This window comes from Castanea sativa, chromosome 2, assembly GCF_040712315.1.
Source record: "Castanea sativa cultivar Marrone di Chiusa Pesio chromosome 2, ASM4071231v1".
Lineage (NCBI taxonomy): Eukaryota > Viridiplantae > Streptophyta > Magnoliopsida > Fagales > Fagaceae > Castanea > Castanea sativa.
Window position 1 is genome coordinate 48,153,255 of NC_134014.1, and position 14,798 is coordinate 48,168,052.

At 37.1% G+C, this 14,798-nt stretch overlaps 2 protein-coding genes across 2 annotated transcripts; one reads left to right on the forward strand and one right to left on the reverse strand.

The window, feature by feature from the left end:
• The first annotated feature begins 222 nt into the window (after window positions 1–222).
• On the forward strand, window positions 223–9,556 carry LOC142625752 (uncharacterized). Its single transcript, XM_075799462.1, has 4 exons — window positions 223–903; window positions 8,521–8,610; window positions 8,715–8,782; window positions 9,111–9,556. The coding sequence occupies exons 1-4, from the start codon at window positions 274–276 to the stop codon at window positions 9,244–9,246; spliced, it is 924 nt and encodes a 307-aa protein (XP_075655577.1). The 5' UTR covers window positions 223–273; the 3' UTR covers window positions 9,247–9,556.
• On the reverse strand, window positions 9,371–14,383 carry LOC142625751 (sugar transporter ERD6-like 6). Its single transcript, XM_075799461.1, has 18 exons — window positions 14,030–14,383; window positions 13,747–13,809; window positions 13,565–13,654; window positions 13,359–13,418; window positions 13,207–13,272; window positions 13,062–13,127; window positions 12,890–12,965; window positions 12,612–12,676; window positions 12,394–12,486; window positions 12,144–12,224; window positions 11,956–12,040; window positions 11,413–11,459; window positions 11,241–11,303; window positions 11,086–11,145; window positions 10,892–10,948; window positions 10,748–10,807; window positions 9,770–9,884; window positions 9,371–9,697 (listed from the first exon to the last, which is right to left on the reverse strand). Exons 1-18 carry the CDS (start codon window positions 14,213–14,215, stop codon window positions 9,585–9,587), a joined length of 1,446 nt encoding a protein of 481 aa, XP_075655576.1. The 5' UTR covers window positions 14,216–14,383; the 3' UTR covers window positions 9,371–9,584.
• Between the last annotated feature and the right edge of the window lie 415 nt (window positions 14,384–14,798).

Consider the following 14,798-nt stretch of genomic DNA (forward strand, 5'->3'; position numbering starts at 1 on the left):
ATTCATTTTGGGGTTTGGTTTTAGGGTTTCAACTTTCAAGAGAGAGTTTACAGGACTGAAGGGCAAGAGCAATTATTAGAAACTGGACCAGTGTGCAGGCTGTGGGAGAGGACTAACATGACCTTGTCAGTTTTTCTGCCAGAACACACTAGGCTTTAAATTATTATTATTTTATTCACTCTAACTATAAATCTCAAGCTTTTTCCTAGAACAGTTACCAACAGAGAGAAGAAAACAAAGGAACTTAAAACTGTGAAAGAAAGAGAACTTGGCATGGTGAACTACGTGGTTGCACTGAGGCCCATGTTGCGTGGGCTAATGAAGATGGCAGGTGTGAAACCCTACACAGTGGAGATCGAACCAGGCACGGTCATGAACTTCTGGGTCCCCCTAGAGACACTGAAGAAGAAACCCACAAAAAAGGGTGACAAGCCCGTGGTGGTCCTTGTCCACGGCTTCTTCTCTGACGGCATATTCACTTGGCTATTCCAGGTTGTTGCTCTAACCAAAAAATACTCAGTTTACATACCGGACCTCCTCTTCTTCGGTGGCTCTATCACTGACAAAACCGACAGGTCACCGAGTTTCCAAGCGGAGTGTTTGGTTGCGGGGTTAAGGAAGCTCGGGGTGGAGAGGTGCACTGTGGTTGGGTTTAGCTATGGTGGGATGGTAGCGTTTAAAATGGCTGAGCAGCATGCAGACTTGGTTGAGGCCGTGGTGGTGTCTGGTTCAGTCATAGAGATGACTGACTCCATCAGTGATACAATGCTGCAAAACCTTGGCTACTCTTCGTCTTCGGAGATGTTGTTGCCTACTTCCGTTAAGGATTTGAAAGCTCTTCTCTCTGTCGCTGCTCAGAAAAAGCTGTGGTTCCCAGATCGCCTTCACAAAGACTTCCTTGAGGTTTGCTTGCTTGCTTTCACCGTTATTGTTGATTATTGTTGAGTTAAGATACTTTGACCCGATTAATTAATTTAATTACCCAAGTTCACCAATTAGGTTAAATTATTTGCAAATCATAAAGGTACAAATAAATCACTAATTAAACTAAATGTAGCGAAAATTAGATTGATATTGTAATTTGTTGACAAATGAAGAAAACCTCTCACAAGACAAAAATCTTTCCAGATGAATTTAAGGTCACCATTCTCAAGAATTCACTAATCAATAATCAAATGATTACAATTATAATGAATCTTACTACTACCCTGGCCTATCCCAAAATATCAACCTACAGTCGAATTTTTGCTCCAATATCTAATTGGACTTGATCTTCTAGTAGTCTTTTTTTCTTTTGATGCACAAATCTTCAATCTGTGATTAACCCTTTTGCACAAATCCAGTACGTAACTAACTCCAGCAACTTGAATGAATGTTGTTGACTGCAAAGTTCTTCACTTTATCAACAATGAAGATCAGGAAGCACTTGGTTATAAAACCCTATGGCGTACAAACGTAATAGTTTCTCACAGAGAAAAATAAACTCTTGGTCTCTATATCCGTATGTAACGGCTCTTAAAATAAGTCTTATATATGTCTAGGGTTGTAAGAAAATAAACTCTAAACAAATACATAAATTTGGGCCGAATTTTAGATCTGGAAATCAGAAAATCGTAATTCTCGATAAATCGAATTTCCGTCGAGCCATCTATTGAACTTCTCATTTAATTCGATAGTAGTATCTGTCGAACTATCTGTCAAGACTTAATGAAACAGTTTTTCTTCACTTGTTTCTTGGACTAATCTTCATGTTTTTAATACAAACACTTGATATACTTGAACAACATATTTCTTAATTTATTAAGTCTAACTTAGATTTATCCAATTATAAGTAAAATGCATTTTATCAAAGGATTAGTCAATTACAAAAAATATGACTGTAACAATTATATTAAGCAACATATATAACGTGCAGTTCCGTTATGTTACCTACGTTTTTTGGGGTACGTAATCAGTTCACATACTTTTTGTGAAGGAACTACAAGGAGAATTAGGTTCAACTAGCATCCTTGCACAGCAGTCTATTAACCACTTCAATAATTAAACACGATATCATTTTCTAAACTATAAGTTCGTAATCAATTTAACTAGAAGACTAGATTGATCAATTTTCATTCTATGTTAATGTATAGAATCTTCATAATTTGGAACTAATAGTTTCAAGAATGCCGTTCTTTTATAAAATAAAATAACATTTATTTCATTATTTTGGATAATTATCTAGGACTCAATTAATAAAAGATCCATAATAGTCAAATATGTAGGAGAGTTTATTTTACTGTTTTGAACAAGTGCACCAATCATTTTTTTGATTCTTTTAGATAATTAAATAAATTTATCAAAGTAATAAAATATTATTTTAGAAGAATATGAATGAAAAAAAAAAAAAAAAATTTTAAGTTGAATGTACTAGGATGTCTCCAGTTCAAGTTAAAAATTTCAAGATCTATCTAATGTTAGGTCATTTAAATTTCTTTTAATAAAATAGTATTTTGTACACCATTAATTAGATTTAAGAAATAAAATCTTAATGGTAAAATAAATTTTTTCTATTTAATGCATGCATCAATAGACTACATTTTCCCTCCCTCTTATAACAAACCCACTATTTGAGATCCCAAAGGTAGCAACAAGTAGCCACTTAGAGCATTCACAGCAGTGGAGCTAAATAGCTATATTGCTATTTTAGCTCCACTCAAACCACAAAATTCCATATACAGCAGTGGAGGCAAAGCTAAATTTTTTTAGCTTTGCGCTACAGTGCTCATGTATCAATACATGAGCACTGTAGCTGAAAGTTATAAAAAAAAAAAATACTATTTTATTCGATGTTAAGACTCTAGTACAATACACTACTGTAGCATTCTTATGCAATGAATACTGGTAAAGAGTTAGTTACAGAGTTAGTTAGTTGGTTAAGACATGTATTAGAAGCTTGTACTTAGTTAGTTGGTTAAGACTTGTATTAAGCTGTAATGGGTTGTACTCTGTTAGTAGCAGTGGTTGTACTCTGTTAGTTAGTGAATAGAGTATAAGACTTACCTTATTGTAATATGGATTTAGTTGAAGAATAATACATTGAATAGTTCTCTTTGAGTTACTATTGGAGGCCTAGTTCCCTCGAAGAACTACAAGGGTTAAAAGGGTGAAAGAACATTAAGGATCAATAGATCTTTATCATTTGGTATCAGAGCCGGTTCAGCCATGGTGCAAGAAACAAGGTATTCTCTTCTAAGCGATTCTGTTTCATTGATAGAACAGAGGCTGGATGATCATGCTTCTACCATGGAAATTATTTCAAGAAGATTGGAACAACTGGATACCAATTTCAGAGAGATGCAAGCTATGATGGATGAAAGGTTACCAGCAGTGCATCAACAAGTTAATCAGCAAGAGGGTCCAGTTCATCATCCAGAAAATCATCATTATCAAGAAAATCACCCCCCTGAAACTGAGGTGCTGCAACAGCCATTGCGCCATCTGAGACCTGAGGTAGGTGCCCTAATTCCTAGACCTATTAGGTTAGAGTTTCCTAGATTTAGTGGAGGTGATCCTGCTGCTTGGATCTTTAGGGCTGTGCAATTCTTTCGTTACTATGGTATACCCGAGGAAGAAAAAATCTTGAATGCTTCTTATCATCTTGATGGTGAGGCATTAATTTGGTTCCAAGATTGTGAGAGATCCTTGGATTCTTGGGAGACTTTCATTAGGGCCATTCAAGTGAGATTTGGACCTTCATCGTATGATGATCCCATGGAAGCCTTGACCAAATTGAAGCAAACTACAACTGTGGCTGTTTACAAGAGTCAATTTGAGATGCTAAGTAACAGAATTAGAAACTTATCTGAACCTCACAAGCTCAGTTTTTTTTTGAGTGGCTTAAGAGATGAAGTTAGATTAGCAGTGAGGATGCAAAATCCAAGAACTTTGAGTGTTGCCTTTGGGTTAGCCAAAATTCAAGAAGAGTATCTGACCACTTGCAAGAAGGTCTATAGGCCTTTTTCTGAGTCTAGCCAAAGCAATTGGCAAGAACCATCAACAGAAAAGTATGACAGTAAGAGTGAGTCTAAGACAAGAGTTCCTATACAGAAGATTACTTCAACTCAGATGGAAGAAAGAAGAAAAAAAGGTCTTTGTTATTACTGTGATGAGAAATGGCAGCCTAAACACAAATGTAAGGGTCTTAAGTTGTTCATGATAGAAGAAGTGCAAGAGGTCAACCATGGTGAAGCTGTAGAAGTGGATGATAAGGCAGAATTTCAGTTGAATCAAGCTGACATCACTTTGTATGCTTTGATAGGCTGTCCTTCCCCAGGTACTATGAGGGTCTTGGGTCAAATTAAAGGACATTGGGCTATAATTTTGTTGGACACTGGTAGTTCTCACAACTTCCTGGATTCGGGGTTGGTTAGAACTCTACAAGTGGTTGTAGACACTACAAAGATCTTGGAGGTGAGGGTGGCTAATGGTGATTTGATCAGAACAAAGGGTGAATGTAGAGACTTGTTAATCCAGATGCAAGGTAAGGATTTCTTGGTGGATCTGCATGTTTTGAGTTTAGGGGGTTGTGATGTGGTTTTGGGCACTCAATGGTTGAGCACCCTTGGTCTCATCAGTTGGGATTTTAAACATTTGGAGATGGAATTCATGTACCAAGGGAATAAGATGTGGTTAAAGGGTGTCAAATCCAAAGGTTCAGTCATACAAGATGGTGATCAGTTCTTTAAACAACCAGTTCAAAAAGGTTTGCTTTTGCAGATTGTTTCCCAGCATTTAGATTCTTCCCCTACACAACAGTTAGTTCATCCAATGGTGCAACCTGTGTTAGAAGAGTTTGCTGCAGTTTTTGAGGAACCTAAGGGCTTACCTCCTTGTAGAGGTCATGAACACCAGATCATTCTCAAACCTGGAACCCAACCAATCTGTCAGAGGCCTTACAGGTATCCCTATTACCAGAAAACTGAAATTGAAAATATTGTTAAGGACCTACTTACTTCAGGTTCTATTAGAAACAGTCAAAGTCCATTTGCTTCTCCTGTGTTACTAGTTAGGAAAGCAGATGGTAGTTGGAGGATGTGTGTGGATTATAGGGCTCTTAACAATGATACTGTGAAAGACAAGTTTCCTATACCTGTGGTAGATGAGCTTCTAGATGAATTGAGTGGTGCTTGGGTATTCTCTAAGTTGGACTTAAGATCTAGGTATCATCAAATTCGAATAAGGGAGAAGGATATTGAGAAAACAGCTTTTAGAACCCATGAAGGTCATTATGAGTTCTTAGTTATGCCATTTGGGCTAACTAATGCTCCATCAATTTTTCAATCTCTCATGAATGATGTGTTTAAGCCATTTCTTAGGAAATTTGTGCTTGTATTTTTTGATAATATTCTTGTTTACAGTAGAGATATGACTACTCATGTATTACATCTCAAATCTGTTTTACAAGTGTTGTTTGATCATAAGCTTTTTGCAAAGAGAAGCAAGTGTACTTTTGCTTGCTCTGAGGTGGAGTATTTGGGGCATGTTATATCTGGTAATGATGTCAAAACTGATCCTAAGAAGACTGCAGCCATGTTAGAGTGGCCCATTCCTACATCAGTGAAAGCTTTGAGGGGGTTTTTTGGGATTAACTAGTTATTACAGGAAATTCATCAGGAATTATGGTTCAATTGCCTCACCCCTGACTGATCTGCTCAAGAAAGATGCCTTTGAGTGGACTGCTCAAGCTAACCAAGCCTTCCATAATCTTAAGGAGGCTGTCTCTCAACCCTCTGTGCTGGCCTTACCTGATTTTTCTCAACCTTTTTTGGTGGAATGTGATGCTTCGGGCTTTGGGATTGGGGCTGTGTTGATGCAGCAAGGTAGACCAATTGCTTTTCACAGCCAGGCTTTGAAGGGAAAGAGTATTCATTTGTCAACTTATGAAAAGGAGTTACTAGCCTTGGTTACTGCAGTTAAAAAATGGAGACCATATTTGTTAGGGAAGCCTTTTGTGATTAAAACCGATCATCAGATTTTGAAGTATCTGTTGGAGCGGAGAATTGGCACTCCTATGCAACAAAGATGGATTACAAAGCTACTTGGTTACTCATTTCTCATTTCTTACAAGCAAGGAAAAGATAATGTGGTAGCTGATGCATTATCTAGAAAATGTGAGAAAGAAGTTTTGGATGAACAATGTGCAGATTCAAGTGTCAGTCTATTTTGCATTGATTCTCAGGTTGACAGTCCTTGCAGCTTGTTTCTTCTTTCCTTTCCTACTCCTACTTGGATTGATGAGCTTAAGGCATGTTATAAAGATGATGAAGAGGTACAACAGATTCTGCAGGTACAATACACTACTGTAGCATTCTTATGCAATGAATACTGGTAAAGAGTTAGTTACAGAGTTAGTTAGTTGGTTAAGACATGTATTAGAAGCTTGTACTTAGTTAGTTGGTTAAGACTTGTATTAAGCTGTAATGGGTTGTACTCTGTTAGTAGCAGTGGTTGTACTCTGTTAGTTAGTGAATAGAGTATAAGACTTACCTGATTGTAATATGGATTTAGTTGAAGAATTATACATTGAATAGTTCTCTTTGAGTTACTATTGGAGGCCTAGTTCCCTCGAAGAACTACAAGGGTTAAAAGGGTGAAAGAACATTAAGGATCAATAGATCCTTATCATTCGACTCCCTGCTCCTGGCTTTCATTTCACGCTCTCTCTCCTCGCTTCAGTCACTCCGGAAAGCTCATCCATTTCAGTCTCTCCTTCTCTGAAGCTCACCGCCCTCTCTGAAGCTCATCGTCGTTGGGTTGTGGATTGTGCTCCGGCCTCGTGGATTGAAGTGGCTTTCCGTGGACTGGAGTGCTTGCTTGTGGATCGGAGTGGTGGGTTTCGGCATACCGGCATGGGTTTCGGCGTATCGGCGTGGTGGGTTTCGGCGTCTCGGCGTGGTGGGCTTCGTGGTGTGTTTCGGCGTCTTGGCGTGGTGGGTTTCGGCGTCTCGGTGTGGGTTCCGGCGTATGGGTGTGGTGGGTTTCGGCGTATCGGCGTGGTGGGCTTCGTGGTGGGTTTCGGCGTCTCGGCGTGGTGGGCTTCGTGGTGTGTTTCGGCGTCTCGGCGTGGGTTTCGGCGTCTCAGCGTGGGTTCCGGCGTCTCGGCGTGGTGGGTTTCGGCGTCTCGGTGTGGGTTCCGGCGTATTGGTGTGGTGGGTTTCAGCGTACCGGCGAGGTGAGTTTCAGTTTTGGGTTGTTGGAGTTTCGGGTTCCTGGGTTTGGTTTGTGGTGACTGTGTATTTGTATTATTTTATTGTAGAAGATGTATTATTTTATTGTGATGTTTATATTATTTTATTGCGTTGAAAGTTAAAATAGATCCACTGCTACAGCATGTTTTGCAAAATGAATAGATAAAATAACTTTTTGTGGAGCTAAAAAGCTAAATTTTTAGATCCACTGCTGTGGATGCTCTTAGGCCCATTCTCTAGAATGCACAACTTTGATGGCTTAGCCCAATAACAAGGTTGTCCAAGTTGGAGTTTGGGTTCCTTTTGATTCGCTTTTTACAGAAAGGCTTACCAATCTATAGTATGTTGTGTCATTCTTACCTTCTGCTGCATTATTTTCTACAATCTGCTGTATCATATAAAATTTTGCTATACAGGTTATGCTAATTACGTCCCTAATTAATTTTTCCCGACGTAACTTACCCTCCAGCCACAAGATTTTTGCTTTTGAACCTATAAATGCGGGCCGATATTTGTGAACTAATTTGCATGCATTTATTAATAGTTGTTGTCTTTGTTTTTGGATGCTGGGTTTGGGCAAAGACGGGCCCATAATATTATGAGTTCTAATCTTTGTTTGTTAATGGATAAATGTTGATAACTGATAGGAGGTAAAAGCTATTGCTATATTTGACTAGGAATTTAAATGCATGCTGTGTTGACTTCCTTTCTTCATTTAAGTAATTCTAGTTGGAAATAGGAGACTCGTTCTATTTTTTGACAAAAAAGGAGGTCACATATTATTTTTATTAAAGGGACTCTTTATTCAAATGAATATTATTGAATTTTAAAGAGGAATGTGAAATTTATTTGAAAACTTTTGGGCTGGGGTTGGGGAGTGCATTTTAATAAAATGGACTTCTTATGAATTGCCAAAGGGTATAGAATAAAATATAGAGTCTTTGGAGCTCCCTGGTTTCCACGTGGTGCCATTGTTAATCTTCTCTATCATCACTTAGCAGTTTGAACTTTGAAGGAAATTCCTTCAAATTAATGTATATGTTACTTAATTATTATATTGGCAACGGCATTTGAATAGTGTATTTTATCCAAGGTTAATGAATAAATGTTGCGTATAATCTATAAAGTATGTATGACATAATAATAAAATCATGAAAGAAATTAGAGTAAGCATCCAATTAGATGAAGACCCGAGAATGATAACATAACTTTTGGTGGACATACTAACCCTTGACATCAAATTGGAATACTAGATGAAATATAAACATTAACATTGATATAAGCATTACAGGTGATGTTCACCAACAGGAAGGAGAGAGGTGAACTCCTAGAAGGCTTAGTCATTAGCAACAAGGATACCAAGGTTCCCAATTTTCCCCAGGTATTTTAGATCTAATGTTTATATGTACTTGCATGTTGTTAGTGTTTTTTTTTTTTTTTTTTTTCCAGAAATTATAGCCTTGTAGCACTTGCATATTTTTGCAGAAGATACATCTCTTATGGGGTGAGAATGATCAGATTTTCAACCTGAAGCTTGCCCAAAACATGAAAGCGTAGGTCTAATAACTCCCTATTGAGATCACAACACTAAATTTGGGCTATTTAGATAGCAGGTCTATTTGAGAAATTATTCATTCCTATGACATGAGTCCTTCCTCCTCTCACAAGAGGTGTGGATCTTACTATAGGAGGAGTGAGGACGGAGGACTCCTGTATGAGTGGATAAATTCTTGATCTTTTGTTGATGCATCTAATTACCCAATTAATAGGTCAATCTACATAAGCTATGGATCCTATTGCGGCCACTGTAATCAAGAGAAGTATTAATTTAAAGCCTTAAAGTTGCACAAACTAAAATGATTTTAAATAATGTGATTACAGGCAACTTCGAGAAAATGCATCATTTCAAGGCATATTGAAGGCTGGTCACTTGGTTCACCTCGAACGACCTTTTGTTTACAATAGGTATCTGAAGCAATTCCTTGCCTCCTTGCACACAAATAAAGCCCAAAAGTGATAATACCAATAGTAAGTATACATTATCTGTACTCTGTGCCAAGCTCAGTGTTAAAGTTCAACAAAGAACAATATAGTTTTAAGTGTTTAACATTTCAATAAGCGAAGCTAAGATTGTTTCAAGATTTGAATAAATTTTCCTTTCATTTACTTTTATTATATCCGACTCCATAGAGCAACTGCTGAGAGACTATTGTCTATACATGATACCCTATAAATAACATACAAAATGGTTCGAGAGAAATTATGTAGATGATCTCTGCACCTGCATGTGACGCTTGCAGCATGATATTGGCTTCAAGACCAGTTTAAGATAAATACATGCTTGAGCAACAAAGTTCATCTAAACGACGATTGAATCTCTTCCAGAGTTCTTCCTTTAGTTTCAGGAACCCAAAGTGACACAAAGACAACAGTAAAAGCAGAAACCAATGTGTAAATCGTGAAGGTACCTGTTGTAACGAATGAATCATATCAGTAAAAACATGACACACACATGCACATGCACACACAAAAATGTATACCTCCACTATTCCAAGTCAAGAGTAAGTTTGCAGTCATTGTGATCGCCCAAGATGTTAGCCAATTTGCCAATGTTGCTATGCTGCCAGCAAGGCCCTTAATGTTCACGGGAAGTATCTGAAATGAGCAAGTTGGGTGCCCAAAAAAAATAAACAAATAAGCACTTCAAAGCAAATCCATTTCAATTTTTTTTCTATTCTAAAAGATATACAAATAGACATCTTATCTACAGGAAAATTCTGAGTTCATCAACCTCAATGCATATTTCAAACATTTAAACTTTTTTTACCCTTCTGATGATGCAGAAAAATTAAAACATTGAGGTTCTATGAATCTATATTTTGTAGCTTAAATTAGGGAGAATCTCCCCTGGCCCCAGGGCCTAGATAAATACACAAAGACCTCCCTTATACTTCTGAAATTACAAGTATATGTCCCTAGTAGAGTTGTCAGCTCAAGAGATACCATTGTTCTTGTCTTCATCCTCAATCCTTTACTCATCTCTATCACTGAACTCAAAAGTTCATCCAATAACCAACATCATCAAGAAAATCACATTCACCATTTCTGGCACTTTCTACAAAACTGAAACCTTTACCTGTAATTGCAGATTATAGACCCTACATCCAGCACAACAACCATTCCTCGTACTTAACAATGATAAGAAAGCTAAATAAAATTTCTGCAAATACAAGGGAGATCCTGGTATCATCAACTAACCGAGGGAAGAGGGAAGGTCAGTGTAATGTTTTCTTTATCTCATCAATGAACAAAGATATTCAACTCAACTCAACTAACCTCACTCATGCCAAAGCTCATAACCATAATTTAGTAACCAACGAATAACTAACATAAACTCTTGGGCTAATTTTAGCCATCCAGAGAATGACTAATATTAATCATCAGCACAAGTGAAAACTTAAGCAACTGGAAGTACTTAAAATTTTCTTATTATGATTAAAATAGTGACGATTGCAAACCTCAGACATTATAAGCCAAGGAATAGCTCCAACCCCCAGAGAGAATGAAATCACCAAAGCCTGTGGTTAAAGTTGATCAAACAGACTGAAAAATCCTTGAAGAGTACAAACTATATACATAACACTGCATATGAGAAACCATACCACAAGCCCTACGAGTGACAGTATCCCAAAAATGCTAGAATCTTCTGATACAATGTCCTGGTATTGGTGAAGAAGGGAAAAGAAAGAATTAAAATGGAATTTAAACATGATAGGTACATGTCATGCCTGCTTTATAAGCCCTAGGTAAATGAAAAGACTTATACGTATAAAATACTGGGGGAAAAAAGACCTACCTCTAGATAAAATGCAATTGCAACAAGGAGAAGGCTCAGAGTCATTCCAGTAGATGATATCTGTGCATGTGATTTTGGATTTTATAATTTTTCTCCAGGCCATGTACACAAATAACCATTTTAAGGAAGAAAAAAAAAAAGAAGTTCCGCCGTACAATAAGAAGCAGCTTGCGGCCAGCTTTGTCCACCAACCAAGTTGTGATCCCAGTAGCAAGAACCTACAGAAATGAAGGCCTATTTTAAGCAACTCAAATAAGAACTTATTTTGCAATGTTTGGATATCTACACGAAGAAGCACACAATTGTATGTATTGGGTCAAATCTTACCTGTATAACCCCAAGTCCAAGAGTTGCAACATTACTTGATGATAGCCCTGTTTATATTCATAGCAGCTGATTAAACATCAAGGTAAAATAATGGAATGCAAGCCACCTTCAACATTGTAGCATGACTATAGTAAGAAACCTTGGTCAATTTGTACCACTGATCCACTAAGGATGTATTAGGTAGGGTGAGAGTTCCAGTGTGAAAAGGTAAATTGGGTACGGAAATTAGTGACCTTAACATAGGTAATTCACTCACATTAAATCGTCCTTTTAACACAGGGAAGCAGGAAGAAAATATTAGGCAATTACAAACAAACAACACGTGTTTCTTTCCCCTTTTGTGGAAAATGCTTATTGGATAGATGTCCAACATCAGATTTGTCCTACAAATATATCATACCCAAATGCATACTATCATGTAAAAAATGCATGCTTCAGACATTTTAAGTCTCCATGCAAGATAAGAATCTATCAGAATCTTAATTTAAAGCTATAATGAATAATATAATAACAGTTCAAAGCCCAAAGAGATTTTGGTCTAACCAGCACTTGCAAAGATGTTACTTGAATAGAAAAAAACACCATTGATACCACTGAGTTGCTGTAGCACAAGTAATCCAATTCCTATCTGCAGCATACGGTAGTAATCCATCAGAAGGGGATTCTAGATTAAAAGAACAGAAAAAAACCTTACAAAAATTAAATAATTCTTTTAAAACAAACCAGTCTACCGTTAAAGGAAACCAGTATCTCTTTCTCTTGAGATCTGAAAACCGGATTGTGGTTCTTTTGCTTGTTGATGCTACAGATCTCTGTAAAAATTACATCAATAATAAATGATGGTAATGTTAGAAAGAGAATTGAAGTTGCACTTGTGCAATAAGATTGTTAGTGTCATCCAGAACTTTATGATGCTGAACGTATTTCACTAAGTTTATAGTCATGTTGGATTTGAGAATTAACTGGTAGAACATTCAATACCTTGATTTCATTCACTTCAGTAGAAATGTCTGTATCAAAACCCCGTAAAACTTGCAATGAGGCTTCAAATTCTTCGGTCATCCCCATCTTGGCCTGTTTCCCCCCCCCCCCCCCCCAACCATAAAAAAAGGGTAAAGAAAAGACATGCAGGAGAAAATCAGCAAAGATAAAAAGATATCAGAATCCAATCAATACAATATTTATTATATGATTCTTACCAGCCACCGAGGAGATTCTGGTATGAAAAACAAGCCAGGTATCAATATTGTACATGGCAAAATTCCTGCAATGATTTGTGCAAGTTTCTTTAATTCAATCCACACATGTATCAATGCATTTCATAGATTATTAACGTCATGTACAACAAAGACTATAAAATAATTAACAGAGGAAAAGCCTTTTTAAGTACTTCAAAGGGTTATAAATGATTTTGTTGGCCAAACAACATTCACTACTTTGGAGGAAAAGCCCACAGTATGGCGTCCTAAGCTCTTACCTAAAACTGCAAGCACCCTCCAGTTGACAAACAGACCCAATAGATAAGCCAGCATTATTCCAGTAGTCACCGCGAGCTATAGAAGCAAGAAATCAATTTACTTCAATATCTTTAATAACAAAAGCAGCAACAATAACCGAGTTGAGAAACATGTAAATTCAACCAAACCAACCTGGTTAACAGACCCAAGGGATCCCCTCATGTTTTGTGGTGATATCTCAGCTATATATACTGGTACCTAAACATAATAATCACACTAATTAATTCCATTGAAGGATTACATCTATATAATAAGAAATGAGGTGCTTCAATGTTACCGTGTAAGATATAATACCGACGCCAAATCCTTCCAACAACCTTCCCATGTATAAAAACGACACATCCTACAAAATGCGGCATAAATGCAACATAAAAAGCTTGTAAACAATGTAATACCAAGAAGATGATCAAGTAATCAGTGATCACTCACTTTGGCAAAGGATATTGCTAGCCATCCGATTATATTAGGAATTGCAGCAATCATAAGTGACTGCAATTCAGCAAAACAAAGCAGCAAACAGATACTTTTCCAATCAGCAAAAATAATATTGCAAATATTGAAAAGCTTTTAAGCATATAACAATGTGAATGCAAAAGAAAAGAAAAGAAAAGAAAATTCAATGAAATGTATAATACCCCTTTACGCCCAATGTACTCTGCAATTTGACCACTTGCAATTGCTCCAATCATGGCACCCACATTTGACAATGAACCAAATACAGAGAACTGATTTTTTTTTCCCCAATAAAACAGTGTCAATCAATAGCACACAAAAGATAAGGAAAAGAAACATAATGAGAAGCAAAAAAGTGACACACCTCTGAGATTGAGAGATGCAGGTCCTCGATTATTTCGGCTTGCGTAGGAGAAGAATACCCACACTGTAAAATTTTTAAAAAATAAAAAAATAAAAAAAAAGTTAAAATGAGCAAAAAAAAAATGTAAAGGGAAAGAATAATTCTTTAAACACGTATAAATCGCACAACCAATTTCATGATTCGTGCAAAACGGTAAGTGATATGGGACTTTTTGCCCATATGGGACCCACTATTTTTCAGCAAGGTGTGAATATTGGTTGAGAGAAATTGGTTAAATACGTACGGTGAATCCGAATTGGATGGGGCCGAGGGCGACGATGAGGACGCAGAGGACGACGGAGATGGAGCCGTCGCGAATCATTTGGGCGGAGGAGCCCATGATGCTGGACTGCCTGGACCCCATTCGGTACCAGCTCCCCGTGTGGAGGAACGGCTTCTTCAGCTCCTCAGATTCGTCCCTGAAACTCATTGCGATTGCTTCTGTCTTTTTCAGAGTCCCGTTGCTGTCAAAGATCAGAAATATTTATTCTTTTTCGAGCTGTACTTGTTTGTTGAAATGCCTCAGAGAGAGAGAGAGAGAGAGAGAGAAGAGACGGGAGGATGAGTAATAGTGGTTATTAAAAAAACAAAAGAAGTTATTATTGAGGGGGACAAAGACAAAGTTTGAGGTTGTTGTTGTGTGACTTCTGGAAAGTGAAAAAGACAGACAGATAATAAAAATGGTAATGACGGATTTGATTTTAGGGCTTATCCACATTTTTCTGTTCTTTTTTTGTTTTTGGGCGCTACAGCTGTGTGAGAGGGATGTGACCATATCAACGGCACTGGAATTCCTTCGTTCACTCTTTTTAACAGTTTTTCAAAATGGATTCTCATTCTACTCGTACCTTCTTTTCTGTTCAAGCTATATTGGCAATGGCATTCTCTACAATCTCGTACACTTCTAGAATCTCTTTTCACTTTTTTTTATTTATCAACTTTTATATATATATATAGGTCATTCATTTTTCAAAACATTTTATAGAAAATTGAAAAAATTGTAAAAAAATTTT

Coding starts and splice junctions, on each gene's coding strand:
- LOC142625752 (XM_075799462.1), top strand. CDS start 274: ATGGTGAACTACGTGGTTGCACTGAGGCCCATGTTGCGTGGGCTAATG. Junction 904..8,520: donor TTCACAAAGACTTCCTTGAG/GTTTGCTTGCTT, acceptor TAAGCATTACAG/GTGATGTTCACCAACAGGAA. Junction 8,611..8,714: donor AGGTTCCCAATTTTCCCCAG/GTATTTTAGATC, acceptor ATATTTTTGCAG/AAGATACATCTCTTATGGGG.
- LOC142625751 (XM_075799461.1), bottom strand. CDS start 14,215: ATGAGTTTCAGGGACGAATCTGAGGAGCTGAAGAAGCCGTTCCTCCAC. Junction 12,966..13,061: donor CCCTTGGGTCTGTTAACCAG/GTTGGTTTGGTT, acceptor TTGCTTCTATAG/CTCGCGGTGACTACTGGAAT. Junction 11,304..11,412: donor TTGGACTTGGGGTTATACAG/GTAAGATTTGAC, acceptor TCATTTCTGTAG/GTTCTTGCTACTGGGATCAC.